The sequence below is a fragment of the Onychostruthus taczanowskii genome, unplaced genomic scaffold (assembly GCF_017590055.1).
Source record: "Onychostruthus taczanowskii isolate IOZ18803 unplaced genomic scaffold, ASM1759005v1 scaffold8, whole genome shotgun sequence".
NCBI lineage: Eukaryota > Metazoa > Chordata > Aves > Passeriformes > Passeridae > Onychostruthus > Onychostruthus taczanowskii.
The window spans coordinates 17,349,611-17,372,582 of record NW_024505892.1 but is presented as its reverse complement, the minus strand read 5'-3'; the positions used below and the strand labels follow the sequence as shown (position 1 = coordinate 17,372,582).

Here is a 22,972-nt window from a genome sequence, read left to right as displayed (position 1 = left end):
GGTCTAGTTGACATGGTGGTGTTCAGTCATAGGTTGGACTTGGTGATCTCAGAGGTCTTTTCCAACTTTACAAATTCTGTGATTCCGTGATTTGGTGTTAGCTGAAAGGAGCTGGCTGGTAGATCATTTGGTTTCAGTAGCTGCATATAAAATGCTGCTATGATTGGCAGTCCTTCATGTTACTTGAATTTACTCAGCTGCCCAGAGGCTGAGGAGGAAATAGTCGTGTTTAGCAACTCCATTTTTTGGGACCTTCTCTCTTTGCCTGTAAAATAGTAGCTTTTGTTTCTTTTGTTGTTATTCTACCTTGAAACCATCCTATTCAAACACTTTCACTGACCGTATTATTTTGCTTTCTACTTCCATGGATCTTCAAAACCAGAACTCACAGGTTTGTCTGTGAAAAAAATGTTTGAGAACTAGTCCTTCTCTCAGGACTTCCTTGTAACCTTTTGTCCACTTCTTGATCTTTATAAAAATTCTTTCAATCGTGTCTTTAAAATAAAGCCGGGCCACTGATAAGAACTGGTTCCTGCTTGCATAATCTGTGCAGAATTTCACTTCTGATTTCACTTTCTGATTATGAAAGATCAACCAGCTTGGAAAAAATGTACTTGATGAAACCTTTCCAATTCAGTGATAAATTGTCTATAGAGTAACTGGACTTTACACCATTAAGCATCTGACACCTGCACAAGACAGTGTCCAAATTTACTTACTGTACCCCTGTGGTGGCCTTGTGTCTTTTCAAGAATTGATATTGACATCCCAGTCACAAAGGGCAATTACTTTAAAAACACTTGTGCAGAAAACTGTCCTGTAACTTGCATTTTGAAAAGATAAATTGATGTAAAAAGATTCCACTGAAGCTAAAATTGGTTGAATTTGGCCTGGAGCAGCCAATTCTCTAAGGTATTCCTTTGCCCCAGGGTTAAAAAAAACCTGATCTCACATAAAGTCAATAAATGAAGCCTATAAATTGCCAGTTATGAGGCTTTGAGAACTGCTGCGGTAATCCAAAGGGTACATTAAATTGAGCTTCACTTGCACTGAACTGACTTTATTCTAAAATCCTGGAGGCTATTTAATAAATATATTTGTTTTCATTTTTATTACAAAATTGAAGAATGAGTAGAACAACCTAATTCTGCATCTGAGTGCCAGTTTAAGCAAATGGATATTTTTGTGGCTTTACAGTGGATTTTGTAGTCAAGGTTTAGTTTCAAATATAAGGCCAAGTAGCAGGAGTACGTAACTATGGTCCAAAATTAAATTGATTTAATCAATTTAATATTGATTAAATAATCACAGGTTAAATAATCTGTGATTGTTTAATCACAAATACCTCACATGAAGTATCTGTGATTAAATAATCTAATTTGCCTTTGCTGTAACTTCTGAAAGTGTAAGATGACACTTTTGCATTTTTATCTTTAAACGCAGAGATGGGTCATTGCTACTAATTAGGGTGGTCTGTGTCCAACTGGAATAATCTCAGTCCCTGTATTTTAAGAGACATAGATATGGATATATATAGGATATAATATGGCAAAAAGCTGCAGCTGCTGCTCTGCTCTAAGCCTGAACACCCCCTGCCCACCTCTTCCTTTCAAAGGCAGAATTCCCACTGACTTAAGCAGAAGCTGTCGCAGGTGTAAGAAGTTTATTCATAAAAGGACTTCCATAAAGAACAATTGCATACTGAGAAGAACGATAGAATATGCAGATCTGTTCAAGAAATTAGGAGAATGAAAAGCTTAGAAGGTCTTTTTAAAAGGAAAAATGAAAAATGAAAGCACACACTTAGGATTGAAACACCTCACGCATTCAAGCTGATGCACACACACCGAGCCGATCTGTGTGGCGTATAAAAGAGCGGATTGTTTCTGAAATTTGGCAGCGATTCCTCGTGGGCAGAAGGCGGTTCTGAGGACCGCCTTTCCCGGCCGGGCCGCGCTGCCAGCGCGCTGGGCCGCCCCCTGCCATGGCCAAAGATGGCGGTGGCGGCGCCGCGGCTCCGGCACCGCCCGGCGGGCGGGCGCTTCCGCCGGGGCCGNNNCGGAGGCCCGGGCGGGGGCCATGGGCACGGCGGCGGGCGCGGGCGCCCTGCGGCTGCCCGGGCTGCACGGGTACGCGGTGGAGTTCTCGCCATACTGCCCGGGGCGCGTGGCCTGCGCCGCCGCGCAGTACTACGGCATGGCAGGTGCGGGGGGCGGCGCGGCGCGGGTGACCGGGAACGTGGCTGAGGAGGAGGCTGGAAACGTGGGCGTGCGGAAGGACAGACGGACTCTGTCAAATGCCAAAGCATTTGGGGACGAGTTCCCTTTCCGCTGCGTTTGTTTTGCTGTCAGGCGGCCGCTGTGCCCCGCGGGCGGGCCGGGGGTGCCGCGGGAGCTGCCCCTCGCCCTCCACAGCCCGTCGGGATCCGCCTCTTCCCAGCCCGCTGCTGCCCTGGTGCTTCTCACAACGCCCTCGGGAGGAGCGCTCATTTGATAGGGTCGAGAATAAATGTGGTAGTAAAGACGTACACAGTGTGAATAAAATGTCTGAAGATAACTTTCTGCGGTGACGACCCGAGGGAATGACCTGAAGTTGCGTCAGGGGAGGTTTAGGTTGGATATTAGGAAAAGGTTCTTCACCCCGAGGGTGGTTTGGCTCTGGAACAGGCTCCCCAGGGAAGAGGTCACAGCACCAAGCCTGACAGAAGCTCAGGAAGTATTTGGACGATGCTCTCGGGCGTGACTCTTTGGGATGGTGCTGTGCAGGGCCGGGCACTGGACTCGATCCTGGTGGGTCCTTTCCAGCTCAGCTTATTCTGTGATTCTGTTCCTTCAGCTGCTCTTGTTTTAGTTCCTGAGTGTCCAGGCAGGCCCTGGTGACCCTGTGGTCTCTTGAAAGAGCCAAGCTGAGTGTTCTTCAATACTGGCATCTTTTTCATTTCCAGTGGGAATATTGCTCCCCAAAACATTAATTAAAAAAAAAAAAAAATTGCAAGTGTAGAATTACTTTAACGAAATCCCCATCAGATGAGGAAACAGAACCAATGTGTTTTATCAGAACTGAATTATTTTTTTAGTTTCTGGTGAGCTGTGTTTGTACTATTATTATACTTGTATTCAGGAAGGGGTGAAAAAAGTGTCTATGTTGTCAAAAAGACAAAATTCTCTGTTGGTATGTCTATCACGTGAGGCCCATGGGGAAAATGCACTTTTATGCTTTTGCTTTATAAGCAAGTCTTTTTCAACTCCACCTGCAGATATACTGTAGTAAAAAAAACAACCAAAACAAACCAAAACAAAAAAAAGCAGAAAAAAAACCTAAAATCAAACCAGATCAATGTGATGTAAATGAATTACTGCTTTAGAGACCACAAGATGTTTCATTATGTTGGGCTTCTTAAAGTTCATGTGCCCTTCTTGCACACTGAAGCTACCTCAGAACCACCCGTTTCCTTTGGCATTGGGGAACTAGTTGTGATGTTTTGTTTCATTTTGCTGGTTTAGGTTGCGGAACTCTGGCAGTGCTGGAACAAAATGAAGCCGGGATTGTTCTGCTCAGGAGGTAATACAGGTTTATCTTTTATTTTTGTAAGATAAAAATTTACTTTGTACTTCTGAGTACCAGGCACAACTGAAATGTTTTTGGTTATTTTTAGTGGTATAAAGTATTTTTTCGATTCTGAAGTAACTACTGAATACAAGTCTTTGTATTTACATAGAAATTAATGTATTTGTATTTACATACAGTACAAAAGATATCTTTACATTGCATCGGTTTTTTAATGGGAAATTATCTGGCTTGTACTATTTCCATAGTGTAAACCATTTTGTAGAAAACTGACAATGTGAATTAAGAGCAGCTTCTCTGCCCTAGCTTGAAATTTTAAGTTCTAGCTTTTTAGGAATAGTGCCTTGACACATAGATTTATGCCCTTATGATTGATTTATACTGAAAATAGAGCAGGAAGCTACATCAAGTCATGGAGGTCCTTCCTAGGAGATAAAATTGTCTAGGAGTTTGAGGAGATTGATTTTGTTGTGGATGGAAGGAGGAGAAAGGTTAGAAAGGAGGGGGTTTGATACTTGACTGTTATTAACCTAAAATGTTTTAAGGAACGCCTTGAAACAGTGATTGTTTAGATTAAGGTGGCTGACATAGAAGTGCTTAAAAATAGTTAATCATGTTCACAGAAACTTTTTTTCATTGATAATTATATAACAAAACTCTTTGTAATTATATAAAACTCTTTGAAGATGTTCAACACTCTGTTGCTTCTGTTAAGTACTCTGGTTTAGTACAGTTAATTTCTGTTTTCAGTGACTCCACTTATTTTGTAGTGGAAAGTCCTCTTAAGTTGCTGACCCAAAGACTGTGTTGTATATCAAAGTGTTCCATGTGCACCTGATCATTACTGCAGAGTGCCATCAAATTTGACCTAAGCTTAGGTAAACCTTCAGTGAAAAGGGGGTAAAGAAATTATTTTTTCTCATCAGATAATATTGCAGTAATTGTCAGCTGTTGCGGAGTAACTGGTATATGGCATCAGATACCATATGGTGAATTGTTCGTGTGTTGCAAGCATTTTCAAGGCAGTGTAGAGTTCTTCAGTAAATTCACAACTGTGTTTCTGTTGGGTTTTCATTGTGACTCAAATTCATAGTGGTGTGAATTGGATAGGGCTCTCCCAACACAGTTGTATTTCTTTCTGTACCACAGTTTTTAGAAACACAGTGCTCTTACATTCTGGAGAAACCATAGATCAGACTGAGGCATTTTGTACCTCTGTTTGCATGGTGAGTTTTAGACTGGAATAAGAGTTCCTTCTTCATGTGTGGAAGGTCCTTGGCTCATTTATGCTTTAACTTAATCAATCTATTCTGGCATTTGGTTGTAGAAATTGACATTCAAACAAGTAAATTAATAGGAAATTCACTTGAAACTTAAATATGTAAAAATGCTTTTTAGAATGGCAAAAAGGGTGATTTAAAGACTTTCTTTGCATGGAACTAGTCCAGACTTTCATGTCGTGCTTTCTCACAGACTAATATCTTAATTTTTCCAATTTAGTTTTGACTGGAATGATGGCCTGTTTGATGTGACCTGGAGTGAGAACAATGAAAACATGTTGATCACTTGTAGTGGAGATGGATCTCTGCAAATCTGGGATATGGCTAAAACCAAAGGTCCGCTGCAAGTCTATAAGGAGCACACTCTGGAGGTAAATCAGGCAAACTTAAAAAATGTAATGGATGCTCTTATGTTTGAATAATTAAAATATTTATTTGTAGTCATATAATCAAAAGCGGCTTGTTATTTTATGACTTTTTTGGGTCTGTAGTTTGAATTAATAACCTGAATATAAAGTGGACTTACATACTCTTGTGCATGTTCATGCACTGTAGTAGGTGCTGCTTGATTACACAAATTTAATATATTGAGAAAATTTGAGACATAGCATTTGTGGTTCCTTACAGCCTAAGTAATCATTGTGATGTATGAAATTACTGCAGTCACACTGTGATTTTTAGAGAGCATTATTAGATAGGTCTAAATCAGACAGCCGATGTATCAGTCTTATTCTTGAGGTTGTGGAGTGATAGACATCGTGCAGATCCTTAGCACTTGGGTTGCACTCAGATCTGCTTATCCTTTTCCCTCCTAGCATCTATGAGATCCTACTGAAATAGCAGCTGTCAAATGTAGGGACAGTGTGTATGTTTTTTTGGCCTTGGTTTGATACTGTTGCTTTTGATTTTCTTAAAGTCTCAGTGTCTTTGTGCAGTGGTGTATGGATAGAGGAGAATATTATATTCAGGTTCATAAATATATTTGCATAGTTTTAAGAATACTTATACTGTAGTACATATATCTTCCCTAAAGTGATTTTTCTTCTTTTTCTTTTTGAGCTTTCCTTCTAACCCTCCACTCACTTCTGTTAAGTCTTTGAACTTAAGATGCAGTTAGTTTCAGCCTGCATTTTACTGACTTTACTGATACTTTATCTAAGGACATCGATTCCAATAAAATAATCTAGTAGATATGCAGTCAAAAAACTGATTGAGGAAATTCAATTTCATTCCCAAAAACTTCAAGATTTTTTCAGATATGAAGCACAAAGCTAAAAGCTGAGTGACTGTCATTGCACAAGAGCCCATCTTCTGTAGCTTACTTCTTTATAGTTTTTCTACTTTGTTTTAATACTTACTGTATAAACTGAGAATTTTGAAAGAGAAGTTTCTAGTTGTGATCAGGATTTTCATTATGTTCAAAGGCTGATAGTAGTTACAGAAAGATGTAGGTGAAGCATAGTACCAATTTTTTTTGTTTCTGCCATTTTCTTATTGAAATTGCATCAGTAAGTTTATTTGGTTCTGTTACACCATCTGTTGTTTGTGAAATAAACATTTCTGTGTCTATGTCTTAGCTGAGCTGGTAGCATGGGAGGTGTACATATTCAACTGTGCTCAGAAAGACAGTATAGGAAACATGGGCTGAGTTTACTGTATTGATTCTTTATGAACTTGTGTTAAGAGGATGGATTTCAGAAGGAATTTATCTTGCAATTTCTGGCAAACACTGGCAGACAGTGTTCTCACTACCTTCGTAATCCTTAATCGCTGTCTGACATTTTTAATGGCAGTTTTGTCATTGCATTTTATATTATTTCTAATGCATGATTGACAGGGATCTGTTTCTTTTTTTTTATAAACGAGATAATTGTTCCTTCTCAAAAAGAATGTGCATTTTTAATTTAAAAGTGAATTTGCATTATCAAAGGATGATGAGTTTTATTCCAGCACTAGCCAACTGCTGAATCTTATGAATAAATTAGTCTAATTTACTTTGGTTTTGATGAAATCTCACTGGATTGTGAGATAATAGAATGCTTGAATTAAATTTGTCTTGTAAAGTGAACCTGAACATTTAGTGAACATTTATTTTAAGCAATTTTTTATGTTTTTACATCTTTTTTTTCCTTTATTTTTTCATCTTGCCTGAGGCATTTCTTGCTGCTGTTTAGGCATAAGCTAGGGTTCATTTATTTTATGATTGAAGATACAGCACTAAAAGATTTACAGCTAAGGTTTATGCTGTGTTATTAATCTTTCCCAGTTGCTCAAGACAGCTTCCATGGAAGTCTCTATAAGTTTATGTTGGAGGATGGCATGAGAAAGAAAGAAGAGTAAAAGTGAGCTTTCTGGGTTATTCACACTGTCTTCTTTTCATCCTCTCCCTATTACGTAGACCTGTCACATGCCAAATGGACAGGATCTTCTTGTTTTTCCCGAGCCTGTTGTCTGTTCTTTTGGTAATTCTTGCCCGAAGCAGAGTTCGCCCAGGTCCCGCTGCCTCTGCTGCAGCTGCCGAGCGCTGAGCAGTGCCAGCCCCGTGTGCCATATGTGCCCAAGTCTTTGTCACAGCCCGTGCTCTGCAGATCTACGTGCTGATAGCTTGAGAGTGAGCTGGGAGCCCTGTGTGTGCTTTGCCTTATCTGTGCAGCAGATCTGATACATCCCAAGTACAATGTATTGAATACCAGCTACGTGGATTGTGTGACACAGGTGCATGTTTCCCAAAGATCTGTTTCTCTCTGGAAAATCTTGAATATGAATATGAGAGCTGAACACTTACTGAGCTGTTGTCTGAAAGAGGCATACTGTGTAGTGTTACAATTAGGGGCATTTCCAAACAGCAGCAGCTTAGGAGTTGAGCTCAGGCTGTCCCACAGATTCAAAGGCAAAGAGAGAAATATTTGTGAGGCGCTTGGGAGCCACTTTGGAGAACTGTCATGTCTTCCATTCTTAGAATCTATGGAGAGGTACTGGTGTGTTTCCTTCATTACTATTTTAGTAGGAAGAATTAGAGTGGAAAGGAGCATTTTTTGATGAGCTGTAGTATAATTAGCTAACAAAAGTAGAAAAGTCGAGAGTACAGTTTGGTAAAAATCCCAAAATAATTACCTCTTAATTGGTTATAAGGCTTTTGTTAAGCACTGTCCCAGTGTCTTGTACATCTCTAAGCTCCTCAAGGAAGGGAGTTAGTACAAAATGGTTCAAGAGCAGTATGGTTTTTAGTATATGGAAAGTAGGACCTTGTCAAATAAAAAAGGAGAGTTGCAGATAAAGCAGCTTTTTTTTCTCTGGGCAGTGGTTGTGTTCGACTTATAGAAGATAAGAAAATAGATGAAAACCAATTCATCTAAGGTGGATCTAGCATGAACTGAAATATTTCTTAGAAAGGAAAATGCTCAGAAATTACTAAATATTACCTCAATTTCCATTTCACACAAGACACTTTTGTTGGATTTTTTTTCCCTTTCAGCTTCTCTGCTTTTTTAATCTGGTGGCACAGGTTCAAGCACTTCCACCTTCAAAACATGGTTGTTGTTATTAAATGCACAACTCCATCTATCCAAGACAAAGCAAACATGTAGTATGTTGACTTGCAGATCATATCCACTGCTGTGCTAGAACTAGATTATCCCAGGTGGAGTACAAATCCTCGGTGGTTAGTGGTCCAGCTGTTGAGAGCAGCACCACGTACTACTCATAGGTAGCAACCACATTTTTGAGAAGGGAGCTCTGACTGGGTCAGGAGGTGAAGTGGATGAACTGTTTTATCTAATATTTATCCACCTTGCACTGAAATGGTTCATGTCCTACTGCAGCTTATTGAATCACTTTGGTGTGAGGTAAAGCCAAACAAAACAGAATGCATCTTCCATCAAGTAAAGATGTGAATTTGAAGAATGAAGTTGTACATGTACTTGGGACTTGAAGATTTTAAATAATTTGAAGAACTACTTAGTGCATTTGTTTTTGTGAGGCAGCAGAGCTGAAAAATCAGCAGTGAAGGGTGGAGTTCAGGTATCCTCTGTTAAAGCAAGGGCCAATATTAGAATATGCTGTTGGGGAAGAGGGAGCTTATTTCAACTACACAGTGGAAAGTAATTTCTTAATAGCTGAAGTGAGTAGTTATGAGGGAAAGTGAGTTTTTAATTTATTTTATTTTACTTGTTTGAGGATTTGGATGGTAAAAAAAAAGAGTGCCTTGGAACCTGGAAAATATGGTAACCGGGAGTATTCTATGACATATATTTCTTAGGAGAACTAGATATAATAAAAAAGCATTTATTGTTAATCAGCTAAAATCTCAAAGTCACCAGTGAAGAGAGATGGCATTTTACAACAAGAGATGGCTAGCAATTGGAAACTGTAGATCTTTGAGTAAAATTGGATCAGCAATAAGAAATCAAGTCTGAATTATGGCTTTTAAAGTGGTAGACTCCTAGTGATGGCAGATGTATGTGGATTTTGTTACAACTTTTCTTTTTCCTCCATTTTGGGCTATCTTTGTTTTTTCAGATACTTTTCTTAGCCTGTATGTACCTTTAATGCCTGACTGAGAGGCTACATTTAATTTTTGTTCACGTAAATGGTATTGTTGGGAGGTTTTGCTGTGCTTCAGTAGTATGGTTTTTCAGCTGACTGGGATACAATCTGCAAATCCAAGTCTATTTTGGGAAATTCTGGCTAACTACAGGCCAAAACTTGTATTCTAATGTTCCTTCTAAACTATGCTCTTGTGTCATTTACAGGCATATAGTGTTGACTGGAGCCAAACTAGAGGAGAGCAGCTGGTGGTGTCTGGTTCATGGGATCAAACAGCCAAGCTGGTATGTTGGTTTTCTGCTGAAGGTGAAAATTGTGATTTCTTTTGGATCTCATAGTTCTTTGTGTTAAGAAACACAAACACTTTTCCTGTTTATTTTTACCCTGTGACTGAAATTCTGCTTTAATTGAGAGGTTGCTTAAACTCTCAGCTGATACAAGTTTAAGTGTACAAATGCCTTTTTTTTAAACCTTCATCTAATCCTTTCTGTATGTATAAAGTTGGGTTTTTTTTTCAATGTATGAAACCTTGCATTTCTTACTGAATATGTATCTCAACAGTCTTTTTTCCTTTATTCAGTGGGATCCAGCTGTGGGGAAGTCATTATGCACTTTTAAAGGCCATGAAGCAGTCATTTACAGCACTATATGGTCTCCACACATCCCAGGTTGTTTTGCATCTGCCTCAGGTAAGCGTGATGGTAAAGAGGGTCTCACAACAAAAACCCAAAAGCTGCCTTCTGTGTTAGTGGATCAGTTCAGCACTTTTTCCAGCAGATGGTAGTGTGTGTCATATACACTTGTTCTATAAAAAAGGAACAAAGAAAGGTAAATGTATTGCTGCAGCTGGATTTGTAGGTTCTGTTGCAGTCAGTAGATCATCCTCTTGGCCGTTTAAATGGGGCTCAGCAGTTTTCTAGTAGTGACCTTGTGGCAGCTTTTTCTCTTATTTTATATGTCTCTCTTCCATTCTTCTCATTCTTGTTGTTGACCACTAAATCATGTTATATACTTTATTTTGTGTTTTGGCCTATGTTTTTGTTCAAATTATCTCAAGTGTTGGTAGGCTATTAACTCTGTGAGTCAGTTCCTACTGAGCTCTTTTTAAGCAATTCTGTAGATCTCTGTGCCTTGTTCAATCAATTTTTGTTCACTGCTTTGGCAAGGGCTATGGGTCTTGCTGATAGATACAATCACAGTTGAGTTGGGTGTACACAGAGGCAAAGAGAGGTGAGGTGGTAGTGTTTTCCAAACACTACTCCTGCTTCAGAGGCACAAGGAGAGCTCTGCAGTGATACCTGGGGCCCAGCTGAAGATTAACTGGGAGAGAGGTGTGGGCCACAGAGTTTGCCTGGGAATTAAAAGGACTATAAGGAACTGTCTTAATACAAATATTAATAAATTAACTCTGGTGGCGTAAATTTCTCAGATTTCATATCTGTACTGATTTTAATAGAAATTGTTTGGTTCTAATATCAAGAGGGTAAACATAACTATCTTTTCCTTTAACTGAAGTTGGAGAGACAATGTGTACACACAGATACTAGTCTTCCCTATTCTGTAGGAAGTCAGATGAAAAAGTACATGTGCCTTTCATAAAATTTCAGCCTGGCTGTTTCCATCTGATTCTGCCTGCAGAGTTTAGCTAGAATGATGAATGAGTAACATTTATTTGTTCTACACATAGTAGTGCTTGAAAGTCAAATGTTTGAGCATAGGTTTAGCCACGTTATGTGATGGATACCTGTCTAACATGATGTGCAGAAACTTACAGGATTGAGCCCTGTACACTGTATGAACAGTTCTACTGAAATGCAACTATCTATATGCTGCAAAATACTAGCTAAGTACCATTTGGTCAAGGTTAAGTACTCAAGTGTTTTTTGCAAGTTCTGAGGAATGTTCTCTTTAAAGTCCTGCTTAGAACCCTCCTGTCCATGGTAGTCTTACCCATATATATTTATATTTTCTGGCATTCTAGATGAACAATAGGGCTTTGCTGATGCAACTAGTTATTTCATATTTGAATGTCTAGGATATGTAGCCAAACTTTCTTCTAATACATTGCCACTTGAACGATTTTGGGAAACAATCATTGTTAGGGGCTATATGTCATGGTACCTAAATTGGGTACAACAATTGGTCTGTTCTTTGGGTGACTCAGTGAGTGCAGCTGTTGGAAGTTTTGACTAGAACACTACAGAGTTCTTACTCTTCTGTGAATTTCTGCTTTGATGCTTGAAAGGGACTAATATGCTACTGGAGCCTAAAGCTAATTGCAGTCAGTTTTCACTCATTGATGGAACAACAACATGCACAAAAGGCACAGTATTTTTCTTCTCTAAGTGTGAAGTTCTTACTCCAGTGTGAAATAAAAATCTGCTATCAGTACACTGATAGTGTAATTCTGGGTATAAAATAATGAGATTTTAGAAGAAGAAGTCTTCAAAATGATGGTGAACTTTCTTACAGTTTCCAAAATAAAATGTCTGGTGTACTTCTAGATAAAATAACATAGAAATCATGACGTGCTGATGTGGAAAAGGTTTTGTGTTTGCATTGTTTGCATTGAAATTTTCTTGTGGTTTGATTAGATTGCTTCACTACAGAAAATACATATTGGCAGTCATTTCTTTGGTCAGCAGGACTGTGGATAGTAGAAGGACTCATGACCCTCTAGCTCTCTGCATAAAGGCCATTTCCTTGTAAAAAAGGTACACCACACAGTTGGTGTTCAGAGAGTTTATTGTTCAGTGCTTAATGACATTCTACTCTGTCAGTCAAGGTATGTGATGAAAGTAAAATGGAACTGTTGAAGGAGGCTTGTTCTCATTTCAAACTTGCTATGATCTGCATACTCTATGAGGATGACAGAAAATCATGGGACAGAAAGCTAAATTTCACTGATGATTCATCTTCTATTGAGCTAAAGTTGGAGCTGGAGAGAAACTTGAATCTCAGTGTGATAGTACTGTGTCAAATTTAGAGCTGTTCCCTTCTTTGGGATGCGCATGCTGGAGAGGTTGACCTGCGGTTCTGTGGTCTCTTATTTTGCAACTTTTTGTTGTCTTGAAAATTAGTAACTCAAATGTTTCTGGAGGGAAACTTTATGTACTTCTTTTCATCTCACTTGGGTTTCTTCACTTTTAAAAACAATAGTTTTTTTTGGATGTTGTTGAAGATTATTGAACCATTCTATTCTTCACTTTTAAAAACAGTAGCTTTTTTTGGATGTTGTTAAAGATTATTGAACCATTTCTTTCTTGAAGGAGTCTGTACTGCTTTGGGATTGTAGGGTGTCTGTGTGTTTGGTTTTTTTCTCTCTTTTGCCCCATCTGTCCCCTTTCTCTCATCCCACCTCACACATACCTACTCACAACTATGTACTTACTGCTATCTTAATAGTGTAGTTGTAATGCTTGAGGAATGAACTGTTTCATGTGGCAGCATCTTCAATTCTGCATGTATGAGTAAGGCAAGTTAAGTATGTTGTAAACCGCAGATTGGAAAAAATGTTGCTCTTAAAATACTTCAGATTAAACAAAATGTAAGTAAAACAATGCACTCTTTTTTTTCTTTTAAAGGAAGTAAGCGAGGGGAAAGAAGGTCTAAAAACATATTGCATGCCACACCCCTGCCATTTTTTGCCTTTATTTGAATCCCCATAGAATCTTGCAGAAGTTTAATTTCCATGTAACTAATTAGTTTGTGAACACTGAAAACAGAAAACCATACAGAATTGCAAACCACAGTAAAATAGCTGTTCAAAAGGATCAACTTATGTCTGAAGCTAATATTTGATTTTGAAATGTGGCTTTTTCTCAAGCTATTATGAGACTAGAAAAGGAATACAAGTGAAGAAAACGAGAAATCCAAGATAGCAATATAAAGCAATTGAAAAAGAATTTGATACTAGGTATAGCTTTTTTTGCTTCATTAAGTCTCCATTCTGAATGCATACAAGAAAACTGAGCTTGTCTGCAGTGGACAATAAAATGCAATTGAATTGCAAAAGATATATATGTCTGATGATTCAGTTCAATTAGGTTTTATTCAGCATCTAATAAACTCCCATTCTCCCATTTAGCATTTGCAGGGATGTGTGAGTACTTTACCATGCTGTTATCTTCATGTACAATCATTCCTACTCCAAAACCAGAAAGTAAATGGCGTGTGGTTGGGGTTTTTTTGTTGTTTGCTTGGGCTTTGGGGGTTTTTTTTTCTTGTTTCTTTTAATTGGGAGTCAATAGTAACAGAGCAAACTGTTAATTCTGGATATGTAAATAAGTGCTGTTGTGATGTCATTAACAATTTCTGAGCAGATAAGCAGGTTGTTCAGGTGTACGTATGACACCAAACCAGAGCCCTGGTAAATGTCTGCCTTACGCTGAAAACACACTGATGTGGAAAATGTCATTAAAGAAGTGACATGAAGCCACTAACAGCATTAACAGCAGCCTCATGGCTAAAGGGGTTTAATGAGTCATTATGTCATTTGCCTCGATATTTTTTTAACCCAGAGAGCAAATTGGTGAGAAGTTCATTAAAGAACGTTACAAATGCAAGCAACAGTAGTATTTAGTCATATGTTAATCAGTTTTACTGAATGATTTTCCATGACTGCACAGCAATAGGCTTTGCTTAGTCCTGTGGTTTATAAAGAAAGCATCCTTTTTAGTATCAACTGGGTTTATTGTCATTTAGCAGTATAAAGTAATTAACAAATACCATTTTACCTTTGTCTGCAAGTATTCTTTGATACAGATAGGACAGTGACGAATGAAAATATGAATGTTTTGGATTTGACAAGACCCTGATTTAGAATGACTGATAGCTATTTTATTAAATACTGGGGCCTTAGTTTTAATGCTGCTTTCCTTTTCAAATCAGTCTTTAAATTTACTGATCAGGGCAGGTGCTACATAATTTTAATAACCTCTTAATTCATGAATAAGGGAAAGAAATTTTTTTGAAATCTGCCTGACAATGTCTATATTCATCAGTATTTAGATCAATTAATTGTATTCTCTGCTCAAAGATTTGTTTTTCAGACTGAAAGCCCAGAGCTTACAAATTTTCTTGTACCACAACAAGGTGTGATAATTTCTGGTACAGTTTTATTATGTTGACAAAAGTGTTGGATGACTGTAGCTTTGCTGCTTTACAAATGAGTCAGTAAATCCAGGTCCCACTCTTGTAAGCCCTTGCATTGAGTGCTAGGTTTTAATATTGAAACTAAAAACCATTTTTAATGTAATATTCTATTTTACTGCCAGCCCTGAGTTAGTGAGTTGCCTTTTAAAAAGTCTGTTCTTGCTTGCTGGTCTCTTGGTGATAAATGCGTGTAGTAAAGTCAAGCTGTAGTTTATAGATCAGGCTGGCATGTAGTCTTGGTGCACCTTTCTGTGTTTGGTATCCAAATTGTAAAAAACCTATGATTGAACAAATTGTTTCGCATGAAATAATGAGCTGGGGAAGGTGTACATCTACTAAGAGAACATTTAGTGAATTTGCGCAGCTTCTCAGTAGAGGTGTTTTTTGTGTTTCTGGACCAAAAAAAAAAAAGTACTGTCAGGTTTTTGACATCAGTTTTCTAAAGTTTCAGCTCACATTCCTGCTTCAGAAGTAGCATTGAGGAAAAGAAGGAGCCATTGGAGAGTAGGACTTGCAGACAAGTAATTCCAAAGATGCTTATATTTGCTGAGGTTCCATAAAAATGGAAGAAATAATTTGCTAATGAATGATAAAGCATGACAGTGGTTTCTGATGAGTTCCAAAGCACTTTTTTCTAGAGGCTTAAATTCAATCCATTTGTATGCAGTGTGGGTCCACTTTTTGCTTCTTATGACTCCTGTTTTTTTCCTGTTTAATGTGTTAGGAAAAATCATGTAGCAAAAAAGGTTCAGGGCTTTGCAAAAAAATTTTGGAAATCCAGACCCTAAAAGGATGAAAGAATAAGGTGCTTCAATTTACTGCATGGTACCTTGTTGTACAAATCAAGCATCTAGAGAGCAAGCTGACTATGGAGTTACTGTGGCTTGTTGCAGTTCAGCCAAACTGCTGTTTATGCTAGAAGCTTTTGAAATACAATTTACTTGCTTAGTTTGTTATGTCAAATATATGTAGTGATGTGAGGGGAGTGTTTTCATTTGCAATCTGTTACTTCAAGACTTACCAGAACGTATGGAATTTCTCCAGGTTCTTTGCACCAGTGTTGTGGTTTAATGTCAACAAGCCACCAAGCCCCATGCAGCCACAGGGTCACTCCCCCACCAGTAGGATCAGGGAGAGAATAGGTAAGGTAAAAGTGACAAAACTCATGGATTGAGATAAAGACAATTTAATAGGGAAAGCAAAGGCTGTGCACACAAGCAAAGAAAAACAAGGAACTAATTTACTGCTTCCCATGGGCAAACAGGTGTTCAGCCTTCCCCAGGAGACCAAGGCCCCATCATGTGTGACGGTGATTTGTGAAGACAAACACCATCTCTCCAAATGTCCTCCCACTTCCTCCTTTCCCCTACTTTATATACTGGGAGTGAAGTCATAGGTCTGGAATATGCCTTTGGTTATTTGGGGTCACCTGTCCCAGCTGTGTTTCCTCCCAATCTCCCGTGCATCCTAGCCCCCTCTTCAGCAGAGCAGTATGAAAAGCAGGAAAAGCCTTGGCTCTGTGTAAGCCCTGCTCAGCAATAGCAAAAACATCTAGATATTAACCCTGTGCTCAGCACAAATCCAAAACACCATACCAGCCACTGTGAAGAAAATTAAACCTACCCAAGCCAAAACCAGCACATCAAATAAGTTTTACTGAATCATTCTCTAATGTACAAGCTAAAGTGTTTCTCAGGAAATTAGTTTATCCCTCAATTTATACTACATGTTAATTATAGTAAAGTGCTGTATATAGCACATGCAATAATATAAAGCACTTTCAGGTCATAGTGTTTTGTATTAAAATCTCATGTTATAAAATGATTTAATGTTCAGAAGAAATAATCAGTAACAGATTCTTACAGTAAATTAATTTGGGTTGTGTCGTTTGAGTTACAGGTAGGTATGTAACTAATATTGCCATTTGCTGAAGAATGACTTAATCATAAGTCATAACTTTGGTCCGTTTTGAAAAAAAAATGTGTCCCAAGATTTGTGTATAATCTTCCTGGGAAGCACTGAAATAAAGATTTCACTAACTTTTAAAAAAATATTTTATTTTGTTTTGTTTTGTTTTTCTTTTTAGAAAAAGTATTAGTTGGGCTCTTCCCTAAAATAACTTAAAACTCTTGTAATTTTTAGCTTGACAGCATTTTGTATCAGACTAAAATTGACCAGTTGCAAAGTATGTTTCCACTGGTAATTATGTGTACTTGCTAGGTAAGTTGTGCTACATGGAGATAGATTTTGTGTATTCAGTAGTACTCTTGGATGATTTAACTAAAGCTGTCGTTTGTGTCACTGTTATTTCTGTCTCTTTGTATAGAATCCCATGAGCTTTATTATTCCTGTTCTAAGTTTTCTTGTATTGTTGTATTGGTTCAACCCCTGTTGACAGCTCAGCCTCACGCAGCCACTCAGTCACTCCCCCAGGGTGGGATGAGGAGAGAATCAGAAGAGTCAAAGCTGGAAAACTCATGGGTTGTGTTAAAGACAGTCCGATAGGTAAAGCAAAAGCTGTGAATGCAAGAGCAAAACAAGGAGTTCATTCATTGCTTTCCATGGGCAGGCATGTGTTCTGGCATGTCTTGGAAAGCACGGTTCCATCATGCATAATGGTTACTTGGAAAGACAGATGCCATCATTCCAAACATCTCTTTCTTCCTTTTTCTTCTCCCAGCTTTGTAGGTTAAGCATGACACCATGTGTTATGGGGTATCTCTTTGGTCACCTGTGGTCAGCTGTTCTGGCTGTGTCCCCTTCCAACTTCTTGTGCAATGCCAGCCCCACCACTGGCAGGGCACCGTGAGGAGCTGAAAAATCCTTGACTTAGTGTAAGCACTCCTCAGTGACAACCAAAACATCAGTGTGTTATCAACATTATTCTCATCTTAAATCCAGATCACAGCACTGTACCAGCTACTTGGAAGAAAAATATCTCTATTTCATCCAAAATCAGAACAATTATCTGCGATAGAAACAATCAGCACAGTCATTTTAGCATGCATAAAAAGACTGGTTTTGAGAGTCATGAGATTTGTGTTCTGCTTTTAATTTTTCCACGGATTTTCTGTTTAATTTGGGCTAATAATTTAATCTGGTTTAGTATTTAAAAATACATGTAAGTCAGCAAGTAATGTAAACTTGTAATCGTTCAGTGGCACTGCAGACATACTTCAATTGTGTTGGTTTTGTTTTTTAGAAAGTAATGTAGTGAAGAAGGGGTAATGCTTTAAACTGAAAGAGGGTAGGTTTAGATTAGGTATTAGGAAGAAATTTATACTTTGAGGGTGATGAGGCACCAGAACAGGTTGCCCAGAGAAGCTGTAGGTGCCTCATCCATGGAAGTGTTTAAGACCACGTTGGATGGGGCTTTGAGCAACCTGGTCTAGTGGAAGCTGGTTCCTGAAAGACGTTGTACCTGTCCTTGTTAGAATTTTTTTCCCCTTCAGATAGTGTTTAAAGTTTAATGGGGTTTTATTAACCTCCCAAATACCTGGCTGTTTTTTGTAGTTCCTGTTATATCTCTGCACTGTTTAGAAATGATTGCTTAGTAGGTTTTTCTCACAGGACTTTGGAGATGATTTATGAATTTGGGTAAAATATATCTGTGAATAAAAAAGGTAGTGTTAAAACCTACATGAAATTTAAATCTTAAATAAATTTTATCTTTTCACTATTAGACATTGTCATTCACATTAGCAATCTTTATCTTGTGTATAAGGATGATGTACTTGTAGATTAGCATCAATTGAAAAGTTTTGAATAGATGAGTGTATATTGTGTAGTTTTATTGATTCGTCCAAGATTTCACAAATATTCATTAGAAAGAAAGAAAGCAAGTACAATGAATAAACAATTCTGAAATGATAATTATCCAATGGACCAGTAAAAATCTGTTGCTATAGAGAAACTGCTTCTAACAAAAATAGAAATATTTTATGGGGGAAATGTTGGGTAGTTTTCTGGTTGCTTACTTTGGTATGTCAGCTGGAAGTGTCTGTTAATAAATATGATTGTACTAGGTGTGCTTTCCTTGTACTTTCTATTATTATTATTATCATCCTACTTTTGCTTTATCTTGTAGAAGAAGTGCATCCTCAATACTTGTAGTACTCATGGAAATTGCAAAAATTTTAACTGCAGCTTTTGTTGAAATGAAATGTAAATATATATGTATGTATGGAAATAAGTTTGAGGTTAAAAAAAGTTCATTAAAATGTGCACTGAGTCAGGATTTCACTGTGTCAGGATTGCACTGTTTATCAGGTTAAAATTAATCTGATTTTTCCACTTAAATGGAAAAATTGGATTTTCGTTTGGCTTTAGATCAGTATTTTCTATTCACAGAAAGGTTCACTTGCACGTTGTGTTACTCCATTAAAACATTTCACTGATAGTGCCAGCCAGAATTAATAACTGCTAAGTCTTAGCATTTAAAAAAAAAAACAAAAACAAAAAACAAAACTGAAAAGAACAATGTTTTTCCTTTTCTCATGCATCAGCATTTTCTATTAAAAAAGAAGTAATTGGGGCAATTTTACATTTAGTGTCAAAATTAATATTGGCTGAATAACTTACTTTTCCAATTGCATTTGGCCCTCATAATGCTACTGTAGCAGTTCATTCTAGTTCACCTGGATTTATATATTTATTTGCTTGCGGAAAATGATCCTGTCTGTTGTGAAATATGTGTTTCCCCTTCAAGTCTATGTTATCTGATGAAATTAAAATAAAATCTTTTTAAGAAGTCCATTATAATATCTCAGAAAGACTTAAAACTCAAACTGAACTGTCCTTTGCCGGCAAGCAGATTAGCAGGGCTAATGGAGAGTGGATCCAGGGCGTGCTACCTGTTTTTTTTGCCAAAACCCTGCTGCTCGTGTTTCTTCCTCTCCATATGTTGCCCTGTTTTTATAAGCTCTGTAGTGATGTTTGAGGCTTCAGCTGGCTGCAGGGTGCCATTGTCAGAGTGCTGTCTGTGTACTAAGCAGTAGTCTTCCTCTTGACAGTAGGGGAGGGGATTGAAAACGGGGAGAATTTGGGTGTTGTTCCCACCGTACAGATGGGGAATTTATCCACCAAGAGTGCAGCATCTCTCCCAGTCCTGAGGGCTGAGGACAAGCCAACCAACACCAGAGCAAGCTCCCCATGGTCTCCGTGGTCAGAAGGCTGCACTTGTGACATGTAGTGAACCATGCTCTCTCTGCCTTATTTGTTTAAACTTTCCAAATGTTTTATGGGTTTTTTTGGGGGGAAGTCTGCAGGGTCTGGTGGTTCATGCAATTAGGAATATTGCTGTGGCTCTAGGGATGGTTTTATTTGATCTGCAGCCAGTTTCTTGAAAAGAGCTATGATTTTTCGTGTGCCCAGCTGTATACTTTACAGCCAGTGACCAACAGGGCACTAAAACCATCAAAGTGCTTGTATATAAAGGGCATGAAAACAATAATTATAAGGAATTATCAATAATTTCTTCAGTAGCAGCGTAAAACAGTGTTTTTTTTTTTTTTTAATTTAGGTAGTATTGATACATGCTTTCTATAGAAATCATGAGTGATTTAATCACCTTTTAGTGATGAAATTTGTGTCTTAAATGAACATAAGCGTAATAATAATAAATTCTAATGAATTTTCTCTCTCTGGAAGCTAGAGAGCTAGAGAATCCATTTTTACTGACACAAAGCTAAATATTCAGGGCTAATGGGAAAATTCCAATTTTAAAAATTGAAAAGCTCAGTTGTCCCATCAGCTGTTGCAGCTTTTGATATCTTTTCAAGCCATTAGGAACTGAATTTGTAAGAAGGGTGTATAGAAATGCTAAAGATCTTTAGGGGTAGATGACAAAGCTAAGAAACACTTGTCTGCTAAGTACTAATGGATTAACTGAAACTTGTAACTGATGCAACAACATTGAATCAATTTCTCTTTGTTTCAGGTGATCAAACTTTAAGAATTTGGGATGTGAAAACCCCAGGAGTCAAACTTGTGATACCAGCCCACCAGGCTGAGGTCTTGAGCTGTGACTGGTGCAAATATGATGAGGTATAAAGCCATTCATCCCACTGTTTTGCTAATTGAAGCACTCACATTAAATAGCAGGGGGTTTTACTGCAACATTATTGCATTTTCTCTTTATGAAAACATGCCTAGTTGCTTTGTTGCTCTCATTCACTATTGCATCTCCAGAAGAGCTTTGTTCTAAGAGATGGCCAGCCCAAGCAGATCAGAGGTTTTGATTGACTCTAGTGGGCAGAGTAGTCAAAAGTGGAAGACCAGATTGTATTTCTCTGTGCTCTTTAATTTACATACCGGGGATGTCACTTCATTTGTGATTTATGAATCTGTATTTTTTGATTTATCTAACTTTTGTATCTAACATAGGCATTGCTACAATTCAATAATTACATTGTCATGATATATCTGTGTTTATGAAATCGTCAGAACTTGCTGGTAACCGGTGCAGTTGATTGTAGCTTAAAAGGCTGGGATTTGAGGAACATCCGGCAACCAGTGTTCGTCTTGCTTGGTCATACCTATGCTATCAGAAGAGTAAAAGTGAGTTGTGTTTTATTTCCCATTGACTATCACTGAATTATTACACAATTTTTTCTGTAAGCTGGTAGTATTTTATATTATCTAATAACTAGGAAAAAAACAACAGGATGTTAGAGGGCTTGAGAGAGGGTTTGAAGGTTACTTCAGTTAAATTATATGGGAAGTTTGAGATGGGAAAACACTTCCCCTTACTCATTTTAAATGATGCTTTTCCTTTGTCTTTCCACAAAAAGGGCCAATATTCACAGAAGACAAGATACAAAACACATTGTGAATATATACTTTCGTGTGTACAAAGAAAATATTAATGCATTCAAAGGGATTTTGAAGCTTTATACATGAAAGACTACAGATGACTTTACTGGATCTGTGTACAACTAGAACACCCACCAATAAGAATTTGCTTTCAATGCACAATGACATTTTTATCATGTTGTATGAAAATAGGTATCCAAATATCTTTTTAGGTAAGCTCAAACACTATGTTTCAGTGTAAAATATTGAAACTAGCAAAGAATGTGAGAGTCAAATACATCAATATCAAAGTCTCCTGAAAAAGGAGATAGTACCTAATCCTTTTAAAGCCTTTCAGGAACAGGTATGTTTATTAATATTTTCTAGGAAGTCTGAACTGGCAGAAAAAGTTATCCTGGGTTTGGTATTTTGCTTCACATGGCCATGATTTGTTTCTAACATATTTAGAAGTTACTGTGCTTAGTTTGTAATTTATCAGAAAATTATGTGACTTAGGTAGTCATTCAGTGTCACAAATCTTTTTCATGGTCAAATAACGTGAGAAGCTCCTGCTCTCCCTATCCCAGCTACCCCGCCTGCTCTCCCCACTGGTGATTGATGCTGAATCTTTTTTTCTGACTTAATGCCTGCATGACTATTCTCTAATCTGGCTCTGTGAAATATTTTTCATAGGAGAAGATGCATCCATGTGCAGGGGAGATGTACTGAGAATACATGACTTCTATTCCGTCTTACCAGGCTTTCGTTGCTTCCATTTCAAGACAGACATGGTCCCTGAGCACATAAGATAAGACAGTGTGGCCCAGCTCTTCGGGGTGGTGCAATATCTCCAGGTGTGTGGTGTAACTCACCAGTCACACTGAATTGAGAGAGAGACCTGGATGCTGCCTCTGTAGAGGCGGCTGCCCCTCCTGATATCCCTTCCCCTGTGTTGTGCTGACACAAGCGATTGCTTGTAAAGCTGCAGCTGATGGCTCTGACTGAAAACCCTCTCCCTGAAAGTGACTAGTTTCTGTCTGGATCATTAAGCTGTTTCAGTTTGTTGCTCAACCACACAATTGCAGGGCTTGACACAAAGGAGGGGGACAGGAGCACACAGTTTGAAGTGGAAAAGAAAGTGGAAACCACAAGTCTTGGCAGTAGATCTGAGTCTGGCAAGGAATTCTACCCACCACAGTACTGTCAGGATTCCTGAAGTAGATTTCTTATGGTCTTTCACTGCAGTACAGGGCAGTATCAGTGCACTGAGGTCATCCGGAGTCCTTTTTGGAAGATTTTCATGTTGGTGCATTTGATCCTCACATTTTTAGCTGAAACACAGTTTCCAATTTACCTAAAAAGATATTTGGATTTGTTGGAGTCAGGATGGATGATGTGGTGGTGATATCTTCTGCCTGTATAGCAGGCAGATGATAAAATTTTAGTATCTTACAGTTAAATTGAACAGAATTTTCTCTTGTAGCAGAAAGACATAATGCATTTTTTTCAACTTAAATGTGTAGCACTCTGCTAAGTATTTTGATAGAGTTTACTTAGGTGAGTTTCCAGGATACTTAAGGTTAATGACAAAACTTTGACAGTATGGTTTTGCTTTATCTTAAACTGTGAGGACA

At 38.1% G+C, this 22,972-nt stretch overlaps 1 protein-coding gene across 1 annotated transcript in view; it reads left to right on the top strand.

Moving 5' to 3' along the window:
• The first annotated feature begins 2,065 nt into the window (after nucleotides 1–2,065).
• Nucleotides 2,066–22,972, top strand: part of PEX7 (peroxisomal biogenesis factor 7) — a 42,693-nt gene continuing 21,786 nt past the window's right edge. Inside the window, exons 1-7 of the mRNA XM_041423855.1 lie at nucleotides 2,066–2,203; nucleotides 3,504–3,561; nucleotides 5,068–5,218; nucleotides 9,599–9,676; nucleotides 9,973–10,081; nucleotides 20,485–20,591; nucleotides 20,991–21,104. Coding sequence (XP_041279789.1) covers nucleotides 2,080–2,203; nucleotides 3,504–3,561; nucleotides 5,068–5,218; nucleotides 9,599–9,676; nucleotides 9,973–10,081; nucleotides 20,485–20,591; nucleotides 20,991–21,104 — 741 coding nt within the window. The 5' untranslated portion in view covers nucleotides 2,066–2,079. The remainder of the gene's footprint in view (nucleotides 2,204–3,503; nucleotides 3,562–5,067; nucleotides 5,219–9,598; nucleotides 9,677–9,972; nucleotides 10,082–20,484; nucleotides 20,592–20,990; nucleotides 21,105–22,972) is intronic.